Raw genomic sequence first — 18,470 nt, forward strand, 5'->3', positions numbered from 1 at the left:
CCGGGCGCCTGCAAACTCACTGCCCCCACCAGCTCTGGTTCCTTTCTCTGGGGGACGCCCAGGCTGGGGGGTTTATATGGGGCCCTTGGTCCAGCCCAGGAGGTGGGATTCGGGACTGGGACTCTTAACCCCTTCATTGCCTGCAGCAGGGATGGGCTGTGCTTGGCTGTATAAAGGCCCCCCTCTCCCCCCGGATGATGCCAAGAGGGAGGGACAGGCTGCGGAAGGGACTCGGGGGCGGGGAGAGGCAGGGGGGGTCGAGCCCCTGTGGCGACGTCTTTCTGCCCCCCACCCCAGGAAGAGCCCTCCTGTCCCGCCGACCCAGAGTTCAGCCGCTCCCTGCCACCCAAAGAACGGGCAGAGCTCAGGACACGGAGCAGGACTGTCTGGGGGGGGGGACGGAGCTGCCCCCCAAGTCACCTCTCCTATCCTGTGGGGGAAAATCAGTTCTCCTTGTCCCTGGCGTCCAGCCCTTGGGGACTCAGCGAAGTGGCGGGGGGGAGATGCCGGGCAAAGGGGGCGTTATGGTCCCGTAATGGGCCGAGGGGGGTTGGGTTCTCTGGAGCAGAACTGGGGGCAGCATGGATCCCTCATGGTATTTCTGGGGAACCACCAGACCGTGTGTGTGTGGGGGGGGTGCTGCTGGCCCCATCCCGGGGCATCCGAGCCCCTCAGGACACCAGAACGACCCAGCCCTGGGGCCAGGCCCCGTCTCCTGGCACGTTGGCTCCTCGCGGCCGCCCAGGAGAAACGCTGCGGGGACAGGAGAGCAGCTGCCGGGTCCGTGGCACGGGGCAGGGGGTGGGGTCAGGCTTCCCCATGCAGTTCAGCCAGTGCCCCCAGTCCCCAGCACAGCCGGGCTCCCCCCAGTTCTGCTGATGCCCCTCACTCCCGGCCCGCAGCCCCTTCGCTATTCCCGTCCTCCCCATCTACACCCCCATTCCCCCCCCATGCCGTGCTGCCCGCCCCTCGCATGTCCTGCCCTCCTTACGCCCTGCGGCCCCGCACCATGTCTTGGTGGCGCTTGCCAGCGGTGCCAGTCCAAGGGCACCACATCAGCATCTGGCAGGGACCAAATTGGGAAGATTTTTTTCTCTCGGCCCTGGGCGACAAAACCCCCAGGGCCACCCCTGCCCTGGCCTGGCCTGGCGACCCCTGTGCTGGCATGAGCCGGGTGGGCTCTCCGCACCCCTGCGGCGCCCAGCGCCCTCGGTCCTGCCAGGGTGGGGTTCTGGCAAGGACCCGGGTGATTGGGGTTACCCTGAGCGGAGGGGCCAGGGTTAGACCTGAGCCCAACCCGCGCCACTGCCCGGATCCCCACCCCGAGCTGGAGGCGCGGAGGTCAAACCCCATTCCCATCTGAAGCACCCCCCGGATCAGTCCCCTGGGGGCTGCAGGACCAGGCCCGTGCTGTGCCCCTCCCCCTCTCTGGGGGGGATTTTGTCTCTCCAGCACTTTGCAGCCCATTCAATGGGCCCAGTTGTTTGCCAGGAAGGTTTACTCAGCGCTGGCTTAACGGGAACTAATTCCCCCAAGCCGCCGGGGATTAGCTGCGGCCGCGCCATTGGGCGGGCGGGCGAGAATCTGCCAGGCCTGCAAGCGGCCAGGATAATGGGTTTGCTTCGCTCAGCACCCACCGAGCGCCCGGCCGGGCCTCGGCTGTCGGACCCGGGCTGGGGGGATGGGAACCAACATGCCCTCGCTCGCAGCCGCTCTGCTCTAGTTTGGGGTCTGACTTTCGAATTCAGGAGGGGGGAGTCTGGGGGGGCTATTTGTGTCTGGTGCTGCACACCTCTCAAAAGCTTTATGCACCCACAACACACACCTCCGGGGACTGTTCTCCCTGATTTACAGGTGAGGAAACTGAGGCACACAGACTAGCGAAGTGACTTGCCCAATGTCACACACAGCGAGTCTGTGGCAGAGCCAGGACCAGAACCCAGGAGTCCTGGCTCCCAGCCCCCGCTCTAACCACTAGCCCCACTCCCCTCCCAGAGCTAGGGATAGAACCCAGGAGCCCTGGCTCACAGCCCCCCACTCTAACCACTAGCCCCACTCCCCTCCCAGAGCCAGGGATAGAACCCAGGAGTCCTGGCTCCCAGCCCCCCGCTCTAACCACTCCCCCCACTCCCCTCCCAGAGCCAGGGATAGAACCCAGGAGTCCTGGCTCCCAGACCCACTGTAGGGTGACCAGACAGCAAGTGTGAAAAATCAGGACGGGGGTGCGGGGTAATAGGCACTGATATAAGACAAAACCCCAAATATCGGGACTGTCCCTATAAAATCAGGACATCTGGTCACCCTAACCCACTAGCCCCACTCCCCTCCCAGAGCCAGGGACAGAACCCAGGAGTCCTGGCGCCCAGCCCCCCCTGCTCTAACCCTTTGGCCCCTGCTCCGGGGCCAACTGGCGTCCAAGACTCCCCGGCGATGGTTGTCATGGTAGCAGGGCTAGTTACCCCTCTGCTCCCCCCCCCAGCGTCTGCCCTCGGGCCTTTACCCCCCCCGGCAGAACCCCCCAATTCTCCACTCGCAGACCAGGCCCTGGGGCTATGGCCCCGGGCGGATCCATCCTGCTTCCAGCGGGGCCCAGCCCCCGCGGCTCTCCGGGCCCTGACGCACAGACCAGGCAGCTCTTCTCCCAACGCCGGCTTTAATCGGGGCAGCATGTGGGGAAAGGGGGTTAAACCCACCGACAGGCCACGCCCACGGCTGTCATCCCTCGGACCCTGCCATGGCGCTCGTTCAGCAGGTGTCAGCCGGATTCCCCTGAGCGACGGGCCCGTTCCAGCCCCTGCCTCAGCCCCTCTGCCCTCCTGCGTTCCCGGCCCCCTTCCTGCCCCAGGGCTTGCTGAGACGTGGGGTATCGTGAGCCCGCTTGTTTTCCCTGCCAGCCCCTCATTAAACTAACCCGGCCTGCCAGCCAGCCAGCCCTCTGCCCCACGGATCACGTCGCTCCAGGGGGGCCCAGGGGACGCTGAGAACGAGCAGCCGGCTGCAGCCAGAGCGGGGTGAGCCCCGCTCCCAAGTGGTGCCGCTGGCTTGTTCTGGGGGCGATCAGCAGTTCTGGGGGGGCCGCGCGCGAGAACCTGTAGCCAGGGCGGCGTGTGTCTGTGGGGCAAGGGAGGGTCCAGACCTATGAGCAAACCCAGCCTGCGAAGGGGGGGGCACGAAGCCAGAGGCCATTTTGCCCTTGTTCTCGGTGGCCGTGGGGTCCGTGTGGCGCTCAGTGATCAGGCTGGCCCCAGCTGCTTTGGGGCCCCCTGTCTGGGGAGCCCCAACGCCCCAGGGGGCTGTGGGAACAGCAATGGCGCAGGGACGTGGAGGGCCCGCAGGGTGCAGTGAACCAGGCCGGGCTACGCCACCCGCTGCTGCCCGCCTGGGAGCAAACCAGGAGCCTGCCAATAATTATCAACAGTCACAGGCGCCAGCGGGCTCCCAGCCAGCACCAGGGCGGTGGGCATGGACCGTGCCAGAGCTATCCTCACCCACAACGAACCCTGGCACGGTGTCAGCACTGCCGGAGTGTGCCTCGCGCCCCCCCAGGAGTCAGGGGAGCAGCACTGCCATTTTGAGAGGGGGAAACCGAGGCACAGAAAGCGAGCAGTCACGCACTCAGTGAGTGGCATTGCTGCGGATAGAACCCAGGAGTCCTGGCTCCCAGCCCCACCCTGCTCTAACCACTAGACCCCACTCCCCTCCCTAAACCAGAGATAGAACCCAGGAGTCCTAGCACCCAGTCCCCCGCTCTATGCACAGGCTACGCTGTCTGTCCAAAAGTGGTGGCCCTGTTTCCCTGAGCCCCAGGACTGAGCTGTGGCAGGTTCTGATCCGAAGTGGCCCTGGTCTTGCCCATCCCCTGCCCCCACCGGTGGATGCTGGGTGCAGCTGGCACCAGATCTGGAGCAGCACTGGGGGTGGGGGTCGCTCAGTGGGGCTAGCAGGGGGGTGAGGGTGGGCTGGATCACGACAGTAGGGGGTGGCTCATGGAGGCTGGCAGGTCCTTGGGGGAAAGGACGGGGCAGGGGAGGCCGCGCTGGCTCAGCGCTGCTCCCCCTTGGGGGGCGGCTTGGCCCGGGCGGCGTCCTGGGGGGCGGTGGAGAGGGAGGAGCGGGACACGCTGGCCGTCTCCACAATGTCGATGTCCCGGCAGGTCAGGCAGGCGACCAGCTTCTCCCGCGAGGCGCTGGAGGCGAAGAGAAACTCGTAGGAGAGGCCGGCCAGCACCGCGCCCAGCGAGGGGCCGATCCAGTACACCTGCGGGGGGGACAGGCGTCAGACAGGGCTCAGCGAGATCCCGTACACCTGCAGGGGGGGGACAGGGGTCAGACAGGGCCCAGCGAGACCCCGTACACCTGGGGGCGGGGACAGGGGTCAGACAGGGCCCAGCGAGATCCCGTACACCGGGGGGGACAGGGGTCAGACAGGGCCCAGCGAGACTCCGTACACCTGGGGGGGGGATGACAGGGGTCAGACAGGGCCCAGCGAGATCCCGTACACCGGGGGGGACAGGGGTCAGACAGGGCCCAGCGAGATCCCGTACACCTGGGGGGGCGGGGCAAGGGTCACCTTCCTCACACGCCCACTGCCGGATGCTCAGCTCCAGGTCATGGACCCAACATGGTCTTTGCTGGCTGGGTCAGCCCCCCCACCCCCCTGTGCCCCCCCTGCGCACCCCAGCCTGGCTCACCCAGTGATGGTCCCAGATGCCCGTCAGGACGGCTGGGCCCAGCGATCTGGCTGGGTTCATGCTGCCCCCGGAGAACGTCCCCTGCAGAGATGGGAGGGCAGGGGGGTGAGCGGACATTGCACGGGCATGGGGGGAGTCGGCCCCATGGAGCCATAGAGGGAGAGCAAGGCTGCGCCAGCGGGATCCCGGGGGGCCAGCCCCTCCCCCGGGGCCAGGCTCTGGGGGGCTGTTCCCCATCCGCCGGCCCAGCCTTGCCCTCCCTTGGGGCGGGGCGGGGGCGTCTCTTACCGCGGCCAGCGCTCCGGCCGTCACGGAGAAGCCGATGGCCAGGCCGCCCGGTTCGCCCGCTCCCCGGCGCCGCTGGTCCTCCACGGCGAAGATGGTGAAGACAAGCTGGAAGGTGGAGAAGGTCTCCATGGCGAGCGCCTGCCCAGCGTTGCCCTCACTGCTCACCTGCGCCCGGGGACAAGACAAGCTCACACCTGGCCCTGGCCCGGCCCTCAGGCCACGTGGGCGGCAGGGAGAACCCGGGGCCCTTGGGCGCTCACCCCTGGGGGGCGTCAGGGGCTGTGTTGGTGTCTTGGTGACCCAGCAGCGAGAGGTCTGGGGGGGTTCCCTCTGGGCTGGGGGGACAGTGAAGGGGGATCAAATCCGGGGCCCAGTCAAGGCGGGATCCCTGCTCCTTGGGCATGGGAAGGTGGGAGTCTGACGGGTGGCCCTGTCCACAGGGCCGGGGGGCGACACTTCCACTGGGGAGAGGGGTGGCACTGCCAATGGGTGCTGGGGTTTATGGGCAGCACTGCCAATGGGGCACTGGGGGTTCAGGATGGCAATGGCAATGGGGCACTGGGGGTTCAGGATGGCACTGCCAATGGGGTGAAGGGGGCTCAGGGTGGCACTGCCAGTGGGGCTGGGGTGTCAGGGTGGCACTGCCAATGAGGCACTGGGGGTCAGGGTGGCACTGCCAATGGGGTGAAGGGGGGTCAGGGTGGCACTGCCAATGGGGTGAAGGGGGGTCAGAGTGGCACTGCCAATGGGGGGCCGGGGCGGCACTGCCAATGGGGGGCCGGGGTAGCACTGCTGTCCCCCCGGAAGGCAGGTGCACCCTGTATCAGTAGCCAGGGCACACACGTCTGTCGGGCCAACCCAGGGCCCGGTTACCCAGCCCCTCCCAACGCCTACAGGCCCCAGACAGACGCCGGGGAGCCCAGGGCCCGAGGGGCAGCTGGGGCGGGGTCCCCAGCGACCCAGCTCAGACACTCACCCTGGTGACGAGGTGGCTGGCGGCTGCCACGGGCAGCGCCAGGTAGACGGCGGCCGAGGCCAGGATGGCGCCCAGGCACTGGGCCAGGACATAGGCGGCTCCGCGCAGGGCGTCCAGCTTGCGGGTGCAGAGGAAGGCCAGGGTGAGCGCCGGGTTGGCCTGGGCCCCGCTGACCTCGCCAAAGCAGTGAGCCAGCCCCACGGCCGCCATCCCGGCTGTCAGAGCCGGCTGCAGGGCGGGTGGGGCTGTGACGCGCCCAGGGCCGTCGGGGCACGAGGCCCCCAGCACCAGCCAGACGAAGATCAGGGTGCCAACCACCTCCGCCAGCAGGGAGCGCCAGAACCGCCGGCTCCGCAACTCCTGCGGGGAGGGGGGCGACAGTCAGCAACCAGGTGGGGGGGACCATGGCAACAGATTTGGGGATGTCTGGTCTCATAGCAATGGGCGGGGGGTCTGGAACCATGGCTGCAGAGGGGACACTGTGGGGAGGGGAGGTCACAGGGCAGGTAGGTGAATATGGACGGACAGAGGGACACGGGCGGGTGGGTGCATATGGATGGACCGACAGACACGGGTGGGTGGATATGGACAGATGGACGGATGTGGGTGGGTGGATATGGACGGACGGACAGAGGGACATGGGCGGGTGGATGGATATGGACAGATGGATGGGCATGGGCGGGTGGGTGGATATGGACGGATGGACACAGGTGGGTGGATGGATATGGACAGATGGATGGACACGGGCGGGTGGGTGGACATGGATGGACGGGCGGATGGACAGGTGGATGGGTGGATATGGACGGATGGACAGAGGGGCACGGGCGGGTGGGTAGATATGGATGGATGGACATGGGTGGGCGGGGTGGACATGGACGGACAGATGGACATAGGTGGGTGGATATGGACGGATGGGTGGATATGGATGGATGGACGGACGGGCGGGTGGGTGGATATGGATGGACGGACACTGGCAGGTGGGTGGATATGGATGGATGGGCGGACGGATGGGTGAATATGGACGGACAGGAGGGTGGGTGGATATGGATGGATGGTCGAATGGATGGGTGGATATGGACGGACGGGCGGGTGGATATGGATGGATGGACGGACGGGTGGGTGGGTGGACATGGATGGATGGGCAGATGGGTGGATATGGACAGATGGACACAGGCGGGTGGACATGGACGGACGGGTGGATGGGTGGATATGGACGGGTGAATATGGACGGGCAGGTGGGTGGATATGGATGGACGGACACGGGCAGGTGGGTGGAGATGGACGGATGGGCGGACGGATGGGTGGATATGGACGGACAGGAGGGTGGGTGGATATGGATGGATGGGTGGATATGGACGGACGGGCGGGTGGGTGGATATGGACGGACGGACACGGGCAGGTAGGTGGATATGTACGGATGAGTGGATGGATGGGTGGATATGGACGGGCGGGTGGGTGGATATGGACGGATGGGCGGACGGGTGGGTGGATATGGATGGACGGACACGGGCAGGTGGGTGGATAGGGACAGACGGATGGATGGGTGGATATGGACGGACAGGAGGGTGGGTGGATATGGATGGATGGGTGGATATGGACGGACGGGCGGGTGGGTGGATATGGACGGACGGACACGGGCAGGTAGGTGGATATGGACGGGCGGGTGGGTGGATATGGACGGGCGGGTGGGTGGATATGGACGGATGGGCGGACGGGTGGGTGGATATGGATGGACGGACACGGGCAGGTGGGTGGATAGGGACAGACGGATGGATGGGTGGATATGGACGGACGGGCGGGTGGGTGGATATGGATGGATGGATTCGGGCAGGTGGGTGGATATGGACGGACAGATGGATGGATGGGTGGATATGGATGGACGGGCAGGTGGATGGATATGGACAGACGGATGGACACGGGCAGGTGGGTGGATATGGACGGACCGGCAGACGGATGGGTGGATATGTACGGGCGGGTGGGTGGCTATGGATGGACGGATAGACACGGGCAGGTGGGTGGATATGGACGGACGGACGGGCAGGTGGGTGGATATGGACGGACGGGCGGATGGGTGGATATGGACGGACGGATGGACACGGGCAGGTGGGTGGATATGGACGGACGGGCGGACGGATGGGTGGATATGTACGGGCGGGTGGGTGGCTATGGATGGACGGATGGACATGGGCAGGTGGGTGGATATGGACGGACAGACGGGCAGGTGGGTGGATATGGACGGACGGGCGGATGGGTGGATATGGACGGATGGACAGGCGGGTGGATATGGACGGACAGACGGATGGGTGGATATGGACGGATGGACGGGCGGGTGGGTGGATATGGATGGACAGACGGGCAGGTGGATATGGACGGACGGACGGATGGGTGGATATGTACGGGCGGGTGGGTGGATATGGACGGACGGGCGGATGGGTGGATATGGACGGATGGACAGGCGGGTGGATATGGACGGACAGACGGATGGGTGGATATGGACGGATGGACGGGCGGGTGGGTGGATATGGACGGACAGACGGGCAGGTGGATATGGACGGACGGACGGATGGGTGGATATGGACGGATGGACGGGCGGGTGGGTGGATATGGACGGACGGATGGACACGGGCTGGTGGACATGGACGGACGGATGGGCAGGGAGTACAGAGAAGTTCTCCCAGACGTCCCAGGTGCCCCATAGCCAGGGCTCAGCGGCCCGCCGGGTGCTGGGGTGCGGGCGAGGTGGGCAGCCCTTACCTCGCCGATGGCCATGCTGCCCGCCTGGCTCCTGCGGGCTCTGCTCTGGGAGACACAGGGTGCTGCGCTGCTCTCCCTCCAGGGATCCTCAGACCCCCCTCCCTCCCCTCCCCTCCGGGCTGGGCTCCTCTTAAAGGTACAGCAGCTGCGGGCTCTGGGCAAGGGGCTGGAGGGGCATCAGGGCAGAGCCCGAGGGTGCCCTCTGGGCAGAGGGGGCAGCAACGTGCTTCCAGGGACACCTGCTCCTGGGAACCCCCCAGTCTCCTCAACCAAACCTACAGCAACCAATCCCCACCCACATGCTGTTCTCCTGACCCACAGCCCCCTACCGCCCCAGCCCTGGGCTCCTCCGCTCCCCCCAGCGCTGCCAACACCCCACATTCTCTGTAACTCCTGCCCCGGGCCCCCCGTCACCTCCAGCTCTGTAGATGCTCCCCCCCCCCCCCGGCTATTCCAGAACTCGGCTTCTCCTGAGCAGAAACTGCCAGTTTCTTTATTGGGGACCCGGGGGGGCAGGGGGGGGCTGTCAGGACCAACCTGTGCTCACAGCTCCTGAGCCCGGGGCCAGACAGGGAGGCTGCCCATGGAAAACCCCGGCTGGCCTGGGAGCGTCACTGGGCCCTGGGGGTCAGCTGGTGCCGGGCCAGAGCCAGCGGGACCTTGGGCAGCGGAACTAGGACCAGTGGGGGGGGGGCCGAGGAGGAGCAGCCCCCTTGGGTCTGGACTAGGCAAGACAGGGCGGGGGGGTTGGGGTCTGCGATGGGCAGGGCTGGGGGGGAGGCTTGGGGTCTGGGATGGGCAGGGTCATGGGGAGGTTGGGGTCTGGGATGGGCAGGACTGGGGCGGGGGTTGGGGGCTGGGATGGGCAGGGCTGGGGGGGAGGCTTGGGGTCTGGGATGGGCAGGGTCATGGGGAGGTTGGGGTCTGGGATGGGCAGGACTGGGGCGGGGGTTGGAGGCTGGGATGGGCAGGGCTGGGGGGAGAGGTTTGGGGTCTGGGATGGGCAGGGTCAGGGGGAGGTTGGGGTCTGGGATGGGCAGGGTCATGGGGAGGTTGGGGTCTGGGATGGGCAGGACTGGGGCAGGGGTTGGGGTCTGGGATGGGCAGGGTCAGGGGGAGGTTGGGGGCTGGGATGGGCAGGACTGGGGCGGGGGTTGGGGGCTGGGATGGGCAGGGCTGGGGGGAGAGGTTTGGGGTCTGGGATGGGCAGGGTCAGGGGGAGGTTGGGGTCTGGGATGGGCAGGGTCATGGGGAGGTTGGGGTCTGGGATGGGCAGGACTGGGGGGGGTTGGGGTCTGGGATGGGCAGGACTGGGGCGGGGGTTGGGGGCTGGGATGGGCAGGGTCAGGGGGGGGTTGGGGTCTGCGATGGGCAGGGCCCCTGTGTGTGTGGGTGTCTGACTCCCAACCTGAAAGCGGGGTGGTGGGTGGTGGTGGGGGTGGGGGGAGTTTGGTGACTCAGGCACCTGGAAACCAGCGGGTGCCATGGCAACCTGCCCCTTTGAATCTCAAGCAGGGGCCCAAGGCCTTTCTGAAGGGGGTTGTCAGGACGACCATTGTTCAGGGCTGGGATTCTCCCTCCTACCGGAGATGAAAGGACCTGGGAGCGTGTGCACAGGTGAGTGTGAACGTCTGTGCCAGTGAGTGTGCGCAGGCAGGGGGAGGTTGTGGGTGCAAGGAGCGGGGGTGGGGCTATGGGGCTGGGTGCTGTGATTGGGGGTGCGAGTCTCCTCTCACGCCGCTGACACACCCATGGACCACTCCCCAGCCCCAGCACGGGGGCACCGATCCCAGCGGGGGCCTCTGGAGACGCCAGTAGCACCAGTGCCCCAGGAAAGGCCCCCGCCGGACACCGGGACACACGGGGGAGCGTCCGCGGGGGCACCGGGCGCACGGGTCTGCGGATGAGCATGTGTCTGTATCAATTGCCCCATTGTAGAGCCAGGGAAAGTGAGGCGCAATTCCTATTGGTGCAGCTGCGAAAGAACCCAGGAGTCCGGCCACAGTGCAGGAGGGGGACAGCGCTGGGCCGCCTGGGCTTCCAACCCCCTTCGACCGGAGGCCAGGGCCCTAAAGCCACTGGAGCCGTCCCTGGAGAATTCCCCTCCGCGCTGCCCCCCCAGCGTTGCCCCCCACCACCCCCCAAGAGCTCCAGCTGGAGTCAGCGGGCCTTTAGAGCTGAAGCACCCGGCTCAGCAAAAGCTGGGGGTGCGGCGGCCCCGGGCTGACCCCAGCCGGTGCCGCGCTGGCCCTATTCTTCCTGCCATTCTCTGCCTGGCGCGTGCTGACTTGCTGCAAAGCACCAGAACAATCAGCGGCCTCAATAGGTGAAACAAAGCCCCCCTCATCCCCCCCCGCTGCCACCCAGCTGGGACTCCAGCCCCCCCCCCAACACACCCACACTGGGCGGGCGGCCCTGTCAGACCCCATCAGCATCAAACTTTGGCCCTGCCTTTCTGGAAGGTGCTTTAGCCAAACCCAGGTTATTGGGCTGAACGCAGGGGGAACAAGGTGAAAGGTCTGGCCTGTGTTGTACATTTCATGCCCACTTTGCACTGGTCTAAATGACTGCACAGGATCTGGGATGATGGAGAATCAGGCCCGAAATACAGAGCTCCAAAAATCTCCAGCGGCTTCGCTCGTGTCACAGGGGATGTGGGTGGAACGTTACTCGGTACCAATGTTCCACAGCAGGGTGGTGGGGAACAGTGTAAGTGGCTCTGGCTCCCAGCCCCGTTCTTGCTGGGTCCCTGGGTGAAAAGAAGCCACCGGTGGCATGTGCAGCTAAGGCCGCCCCCAGGCAGGTTCCAACTGAACTGTTGAGGTGATATCCAGAGCCGAGACGGAATTGCTGTCCGTAGCTTCAACGTCACCACAGACCTGCTGTGTGACTGCGTAAGTCATTCCCCGCCCGTGCCTCAGTTTCCCCTCCCAGCCTTTGTCATGCAGTTTAAGGCCAGGGGCGAGGGGCTGTTTCTCAGCATAGGTGTGTACACCGCCCAGCACAATGGGATTCTGTGCTACTCAGGTTCTTAGCTGTCCCTCCTCAGATAGGATGGTGACGAGGGCTGTATAAACTCCTGATACACTTAGATTAGACCGAATAGTCTCTGGACTGAGAGGAAGGAGGGGCCAATGGTTAGGGACCCAGCCTGGGACTTGGGAAACGCAGGTTCTGCCACAGACTCCCTCTGTGCGACCTTGGGTAGGTCATTCAGCCTTTCCGTGCCTCGGTTTCCCCACCTGTACACTGGTGAGAATACCCCCGCCTCACCTCCCGGGGCGTTGTGAAAATACATATGTTAAAGACTACGCGGGGCTCAGATCCTGTGGTGAGGGGGGCCAGGTGACCTTAGTGAGATCCTTGTTGGGGCAGGAACCGTCCCGCCTGCTGTGTTTGTGCTCTGGACCAGGGATTTGCCCCGCCCCTTTGTCAGGTGTGGGGGGGTCAAAGGTCACGCCTAGGCCCCGCCTCCCTGGCTCCAGCGGAAGCCAGGCCCATCCAAGATGGCGGCGCTTCCGCCCGAGTCACGTGAGGCGGGGAGGGTGGGGACTTGTCCCACGCGACTCCAAGATGGCGGCGCCCATGCTGCGCGCCCTGCGGCGGCCGGGCTGGGGCCTGCGCGGGGCTGGGCGGCCCCGAGCGAGCGGCCCCCACCGGAGGGGTAGGCACCGGCCGGAGCCCCGCCCCCCTGGGAGCCCCGCCCCCAGCAGCCGCCGGGGGGGGGGGACCGCCCCCATGACGGGCCCGCGTGGGGGGGTGGTACTGCCCCCCCCCCGAGCCAGCGTGGGGGTGGGGGGTGGTACTGCCCGGCTCTGCCCCCTGACCGGGCTGGGGGCGGGCTCGCGGGGGGGGGGCTGGTGTTTTCCTGGCCCTGCCCCCCAGGGTTGTCTCGGGGGGGGGGGGTCTGCGGCTGGCATGACGTCACTTCCTCAACACTGACCTGCCCTGTTCCCCCCCACACACACACTGGCCTGGGCCCGGGTCCTGCTCCCTGCACTTTTCATCCCCCTGTCCTGGGACTGGGGCCCTCACTCCCATTCTCCCCGCTGGGGCAGTGTCTGGTGCTCCCCCCCCCCCCCCCCGAAGGGTGGTGCGACCTTGTCAAGTGCTTTCCCAGCCCCCGATGCACGGCCCCCCCCCAGCCCTGAGATCGCAGCCTGACCTTTCTCCCATTTCTCCGCCACCCGTTTCCTGGCCAGCTCGCTCTCCTCCCTGAGACTTGGCTCCCACCATGGAAAAGATGAGAGCAGCTGCAGGGGCGGCTGCTTTTACAGGGCCGTTGAGCTCAGCCCCACGGTTCAGCTTTGTTTAAGAACCATCCGGGAGTGTGATTTGTGTGGCACGAGCGCCCGGCGGGGCGCAGGGATCCTGGCTGGGTGCTCGCAGGGGTCCCCGCACCAGAGACTGGCTTCAAATCGAGAGAAATGGGCGTTGGGTTCTTTAGATCTGTCTCCTGCGTTAGGATTCACGGTTTTTCCCTGATCCTATGAAGGTTACAAACTTACTCCTACGTTTTTTGTGGGGAAGCTCTCCAGGCGCCGAGACATTTTGCAACTTTTGGGGGGTTTCTTGACTCACAGTAAAATTGCAAGAGTTGGCAATGCTGCGATCGTTAATGCCTGTATCCTTGCAACGCCCCTTCTGAGAGAGGGAACTGCTATTAACTTCATTCTACTGATGGGGCAGAAGAGAGATTTTCAAAAGTGACCTGCCTGTAAGACACAGAGCAGGGTCTGTCTCTTAACTACGCCTGTGCGGTGCCTAGCAGAAAGGCCCTGATCTCAGGTGCGACTGTAACCCTAAAAATGTCAGGTGTTAGCAAAACAGGAAAGGACCCTGAAGTATCATTTTTATTTTGTGTGTCCTTTAAACCAACAATCTAGCTCCCCACCCCAGCCCACTAATGTGAACTTTCTTGGTTCTAGTCATCTTGGAGTGGAAGAATTTGCTGTCCTAGTGGATTCTTTTTGTGAGCCCTCAGTAAAGCTTCCTGTCTTTTCCCTCTCCTGCAGACATCAGTTTCAAGCTAGACGAGCGAACGGCTCACAGCAGCCTGGATCTCTCCAAAAAAGACACCAGCGTCATTTACCGCATGCTGGGGATTGACCCAACCAAGGTCCCCCAGAACCCCGAGCGATTTCGGGAGTGGGCGGTGGTGTTGGGGGACGCTGCCGTGTCCAGCGGCCAGCACTACTGGGAAGTGACGGTCAAGCGCTCGCAGCAGTTCCGTATCGGCGTGGCTGATGTGGACATTTCCAGGGATGGGTGCATTGGGCACGACGACCGCTCCTGGGTGTTTGCGTACTCCCACCACAGGTGGTACGTCATGCTGGCCAATGAAACCACCCCCATCCGCAACGTCGGCAACCCCGAGCGCGTGGGGCTGCTGCTGGACTACGAGGGCAGGAAACTCAGCCTGGTGGACGTGGGCAAACAGGTGTTAATCCATACCCTGGCCACGGAGTTCCAGGGGCCCGTGGTGCCCGCGTTTGCTCTCTGGGATGGGGAGCTGCTAACTCATTCTGGGGTGGATGTGCCCAAGAACCTCCGGGACAGTTAACGGTTAACCCCAGGGCCTGGGATGTCTGGACGTGTCCTTCTGTAGGGAGATCCTTCGACGATGCTTCAGCGTGAGGCAGAGAAAGGGATTTGGTCAGTCCCCTCACCCCGCTTAGTCCAGAGGGGGCGCTCTCCAGGCAGTCTAGCGCTTGCTTTCCCCTTGGGAAGGAGCAGTCCCCTCTCAGCCCCAGCTAGGAACCAACTCCAGCTCTTCTGCTCAGCTAAAGCAGGGTCCTCAGGCCAAGATTCTGTGGCTCAACCCTGGAGCAGAGAAGCCCCCCGCTGCCCCTGGGGATCCGGCAATCCTGGACTTGTTTCCCTTCTCCATCTCAGCTGGTCCTTAGGAGCTTTGTGGCAATCTGCCACTCCTGTGCCAAGCGCCCTACCGGTCCCTGCGCCCGTCCTCACCTAGCGCCCCGTTTGGCAGATTTGGATTTGAATGACATGAGGCTTTGCTCACTGTTGCCCCCTTCTGTCTCAGGGAGGGGAGGGGAGGACAGTTGGGCACAACAGCTCTCAGCCAGACGTTCCTGCATCTCAGCGGCGGCACCCGAACCCAGCTGGAAACCTAGATCCCGTTCCCCTCCTGTGCTGGCAAACGAGGCCGTTACACTTCCGTTTCCACAAGTCTTTATTAATACGCAGCACGGGAACCAGCTCCCTCTTCTCCCACAGCATCCCCCCCAAAGCTGTGCTCACTTCCCCCCACTGTCTAGAACCAATCAGCAGGCCCCAGGGATGGGCAGGCAAACGGATCCTGGTGCCGATGCTGCCACGTGGCTGTTCCTAGGTGCAGGGGGAAAACCCAGGAAGGAGCATTAGTTTGGGCAGGGACTTTGGGTCTGTAGCTTTCCTCTCAGCCATGGTTTGTCTGGCTTAGCCGGGGGAGGGAGAACAGTGCTACCCCCACCCCCCGACCCATTTGCCTCTGCCCCTTCGCAATCCTCCAGGGCAGGGGTGGCCAACCTGAGGCTGAGAAGAAGCCAGAATTTACCAATGTGCATTGCCAAAGAGCCACCGTAACATGTCAGCAGCCCCCCATCAGCTCCCCCCTCCGCCCCCAGTGTCTCCCACCCGCCAGCAGCACCGAGCCCTCCATCCCTGCACCTCCCACCCACCGCAATGAGCTGTTGTGTGGGGTGTAGGAGGCTCGGGGGGGGGGGGGGGGATGAACAAGGGCGCGGCAGGCTCAGGGGGGAGGAGTGGGGCTGGGGCAGGGCCAGGGGTTGAGCAGTGAGCACCCTGCTGCACATTGGAAAGTTGGTGCCTGTAGCTCCAGCCCCAGAGTCGGTGCCTGTACAAGGAGCCGCATATTAACCTCTGAAGAGCCGCATGTAGCTCCGGAGCCAGATGTTGGCCACCCCTGCTTCAGGGGAAGATCCCATCCCTCAGCAGCCCCAGTGCATCCAGCTGCGTTCACACAAACCCAGCCCTGACTGTGTGTATTGGCGGCCGGGCGGGTCTCCCTCTCCCCTCCCCTGTAATAAACCGGAGAATCCTCAGTGGCGTGCGTCCCCACTCTCTGCGCCGGTACCGGGAGGGGACTCCTAGCGAAAACAGCCGCTCCCTAAACAGTGCCCAAACGCAGCCGGGTTGGTCTGTCTGGGCCCCACACCCGCAGCTTTGCTGATGCTCCTCAGTCCCGACCCGCAGCCCCCTGCCAGCCCAGCCCTGGGCTCCCCCCAGCTCTGCCGGAGCCCCTCACTCCCGACCCACAGCCCCTGCCAGCCCAGCCCTGGGCTCCCCGCAGCTCTGCCGGTGCCCCTCACTTCCGACCCGCAGCCCCCTGCCAGTCCAGCCCTGGGCTCCCACCCCCAGCTCCGCCAGTGCCCCTCGCTCCCGACCCGCAGGCCCTGCTAGCCCAGCCCTGGTCTCCCCCCAGCTCTGCCGGTGCCCCTCACTCCCGACCCGCAGCCCCCTGCCAGTCCAGCCCTGGGCTCCCCCCACAGCTCTGCCGGTGCCCCTCGCTCCCGACCCGCAGCCCCTGCTAGCCCAGCCCTGGGCTCCCACCCCCAGCTCTGCCGGTGCCCCTCACTCCCGACCCGCAGCCCCCGCTAGCCCAGCCCTGGGCTCCCACCCCCAGCTCCGCCAGTGCCCCTCACTCCCGACCCGCAGCCCCCTGTTCAGTAGGGGTCCGTCTTCCCAAAAGCCAGAATCTTGCTCTCAAATAAGGTCCCAATGCTCCCCTCCTCTGCTTGGATTTATTAGGTGTATTATGGTTGCACTAGGAGCTCCAGTCCTGGGCCCATTGTGTGCGGTGCTGCACGAACAGAACAAAAAGTCGCTCCGGCCCCCAAGGAGCTCAATTGAAGTGCGCAGACAGACCTGCTCAGAGATCTGGCCGTGCAGAAGTCGTGGGGCTAACAAGACGTGCGTTAAACCTCTGCGCCAGCTGCTGTTCTCTGCCGGAGCTGCACTTCCCCCTTCCTCTGTACATGGTGCGCTCTGGGGAGGCAGCGAGACCCTCTGATCCGACTACTATGGGGAGAAATAACCAACCAACCAACCAAAACAATCACTGAGAACACAAATCCACACACTGATCTCAGACCCACCCTCGCCCCAGAAACAAAAGCTGGGCTGGAAGGGACTGCGAGGTCAGGGCCAGATAACACTAGCCCAGCCCTGACAGCTGTTTGTCCCACCTGCTCTTAAAAACCTCCAATGCCGAGATTCCACAACCTCCCTTGGAAGCCCGTGTGGGAGTTTAACTACCTGGAGAGTTTTTCCTAATATCCTAAACCGCCCTTGCTGCAGGTGAAGCCCATTGCTTCTTGTTCTCCCTTCTGTGGATGTGGAGAACAATTTGTCACTGTCCTCATTAGAACAGCCCTCAGCGTCTTTGCGGACTGTTCTCGGGTCCCCCACTCAGTCGGTTTTTCTCCAGACTAAACCCGCCCCGTTGTTTTAACCTTTCCTCACAGGTCAGCTTTTTTCAACCTTTGATCATTTTTGTTGCTCTTCTCTGGACTCTCTCCAATTTGTCCACGTCGTTCTTAATGTGCGGCACCCAGAACTGGACACAGTTCTCCAGCTGGGGCAGGACAGTTACTTCCTGTGTCTTCCGTATGACGCTCCTGTTAATACAGCTCAGAATGGTATTAGTCTCTTGCAGCGGCATCTTCAACTTGTGATCCGCTCGAACCCCCAGATCCTTTTCAGCGGGACGAGCGCCTGGCCAGTTATTCCCCCGTTTGGAGCTGGGCATTCGATTTTTCCTTCCTAAATGTAGTACTTTGCACGTGTCTTTATTGAATTGCAGCTTGTTGATTTCAGACCAATTCTCTCATTTGTCAAGGTTGTTTTTAATTCTAATCTTGTCCTCCAAAGAGCCTATAACTCCTCCCAGCTCGGTGGCATCCGCCAATTTTATAGGCATCCTCTCCACTCTATTATCCAAGTCATTCATGAAAATATTGAATAGTAGCAGGCCCAGAACTGACCCCTGGGGGACCCCAGGAGATACGCTCTCCCAGTTTGATAGCAAGCCATTGATAACTGCTCCGAATACCGTCTTTCAACCAGTCGTGGACCCACCTTAGAGGAATTGAACCTAGACTGGATCTCCCTAGTTTGTTTATGAGACTGTCATGTGGGCCGTGCAGAAGGAAATTAGGTTGGTTTGGCATGAGCTGGTCTTGACAAATCCATGCTGGTGGCTCCTTATAACCCTGTTATCTTCTACATGCTTATAAACGGACTGGTTAATCATTTGTGCCGGTGTCTTTCCTCGTATCGAAGTCAGGCTGACTGGTCTGTCACTCCCCAGACCCTCTTTTGAAAGGTAGGTTCTGTGTTTGGCCGTCTCCAGACCTCTGGGACCTCCCCTGTCCTCCAGGAGTTGTCAAAGATAATTGCTTCAGCTAGTTCCTCAAGTACCCCAGGCCGAATTTCATCAGGCCCTGCCGACTTGAATACATTTAACGTATCTACATAGTCTGTATCTTAGGCTTTCCCTGTTTGGGCTGGTTATTTAGTGTGTCGAGCATCTGGTCACCATTCATGTGTTTAGTGAAGACCAGGGTGGATCAAAATCAATGATTTTTTTTTTAAATTTAGATTTAGATTTTTTTTATTTAAATCGGATTTTGTTGATAAAATGCTTTTTGAGGGAAAAACCTGTCTAAAGATCGTTTTAATTAGGGATTCTAAATTCTAATTCTATAGTATGAGACAATATAGTCATGTCATGTTTAAGAA

General features: G+C 63.1%; 2 protein-coding genes across 3 annotated transcripts; one reads left to right on the forward strand and one right to left on the reverse strand.

Moving 5' to 3' along the window:
* Positions 1–2,653: 2,653 nt before the first annotated feature.
* On the reverse strand, positions 2,654–13,804 carry LOC128828495 (aquaporin-4-like). 2 transcript variants are annotated; one of them, XM_054013211.1, is made up of 5 exons: positions 12,874–13,804; positions 5,955–6,314; positions 4,979–5,143; positions 4,691–4,771; positions 2,654–4,257 (listed from the first exon to the last, which is right to left on the reverse strand). In XM_054013211.1, exons 2-5 carry the CDS (start codon positions 6,162–6,164, stop codon positions 4,042–4,044), a joined length of 672 nt encoding a protein of 223 aa, XP_053869186.1. In that variant the 5' UTR covers positions 6,165–6,314; positions 12,874–13,804; the 3' UTR covers positions 2,654–4,041. The 2 variants fall into 2 exon arrangements, with proteins under 2 accessions (XP_053869186.1, XP_053869187.1); XM_054013212.1 differs by lacking the exon at positions 4,691–4,771.
* On the forward strand, positions 12,276–15,424 carry SPRYD4 (SPRY domain containing 4). The gene is made up of 2 exons (XM_054013213.1): positions 12,276–12,372; positions 13,724–15,424. Exons 1-2 carry the CDS (start codon positions 12,282–12,284, stop codon positions 14,269–14,271), a joined length of 639 nt encoding a protein of 212 aa, XP_053869188.1. The 5' UTR covers positions 12,276–12,281; the 3' UTR covers positions 14,272–15,424.
* The last annotated feature ends 3,046 nt before the right edge of the window (positions 15,425–18,470 follow it).

The sequence above is a fragment of the Malaclemys terrapin genome, chromosome 23, assembly GCF_027887155.1.
Source record: "Malaclemys terrapin pileata isolate rMalTer1 chromosome 23, rMalTer1.hap1, whole genome shotgun sequence".
Taxonomy (NCBI): Eukaryota; Metazoa; Chordata; order Testudines; family Emydidae; genus Malaclemys; species Malaclemys terrapin.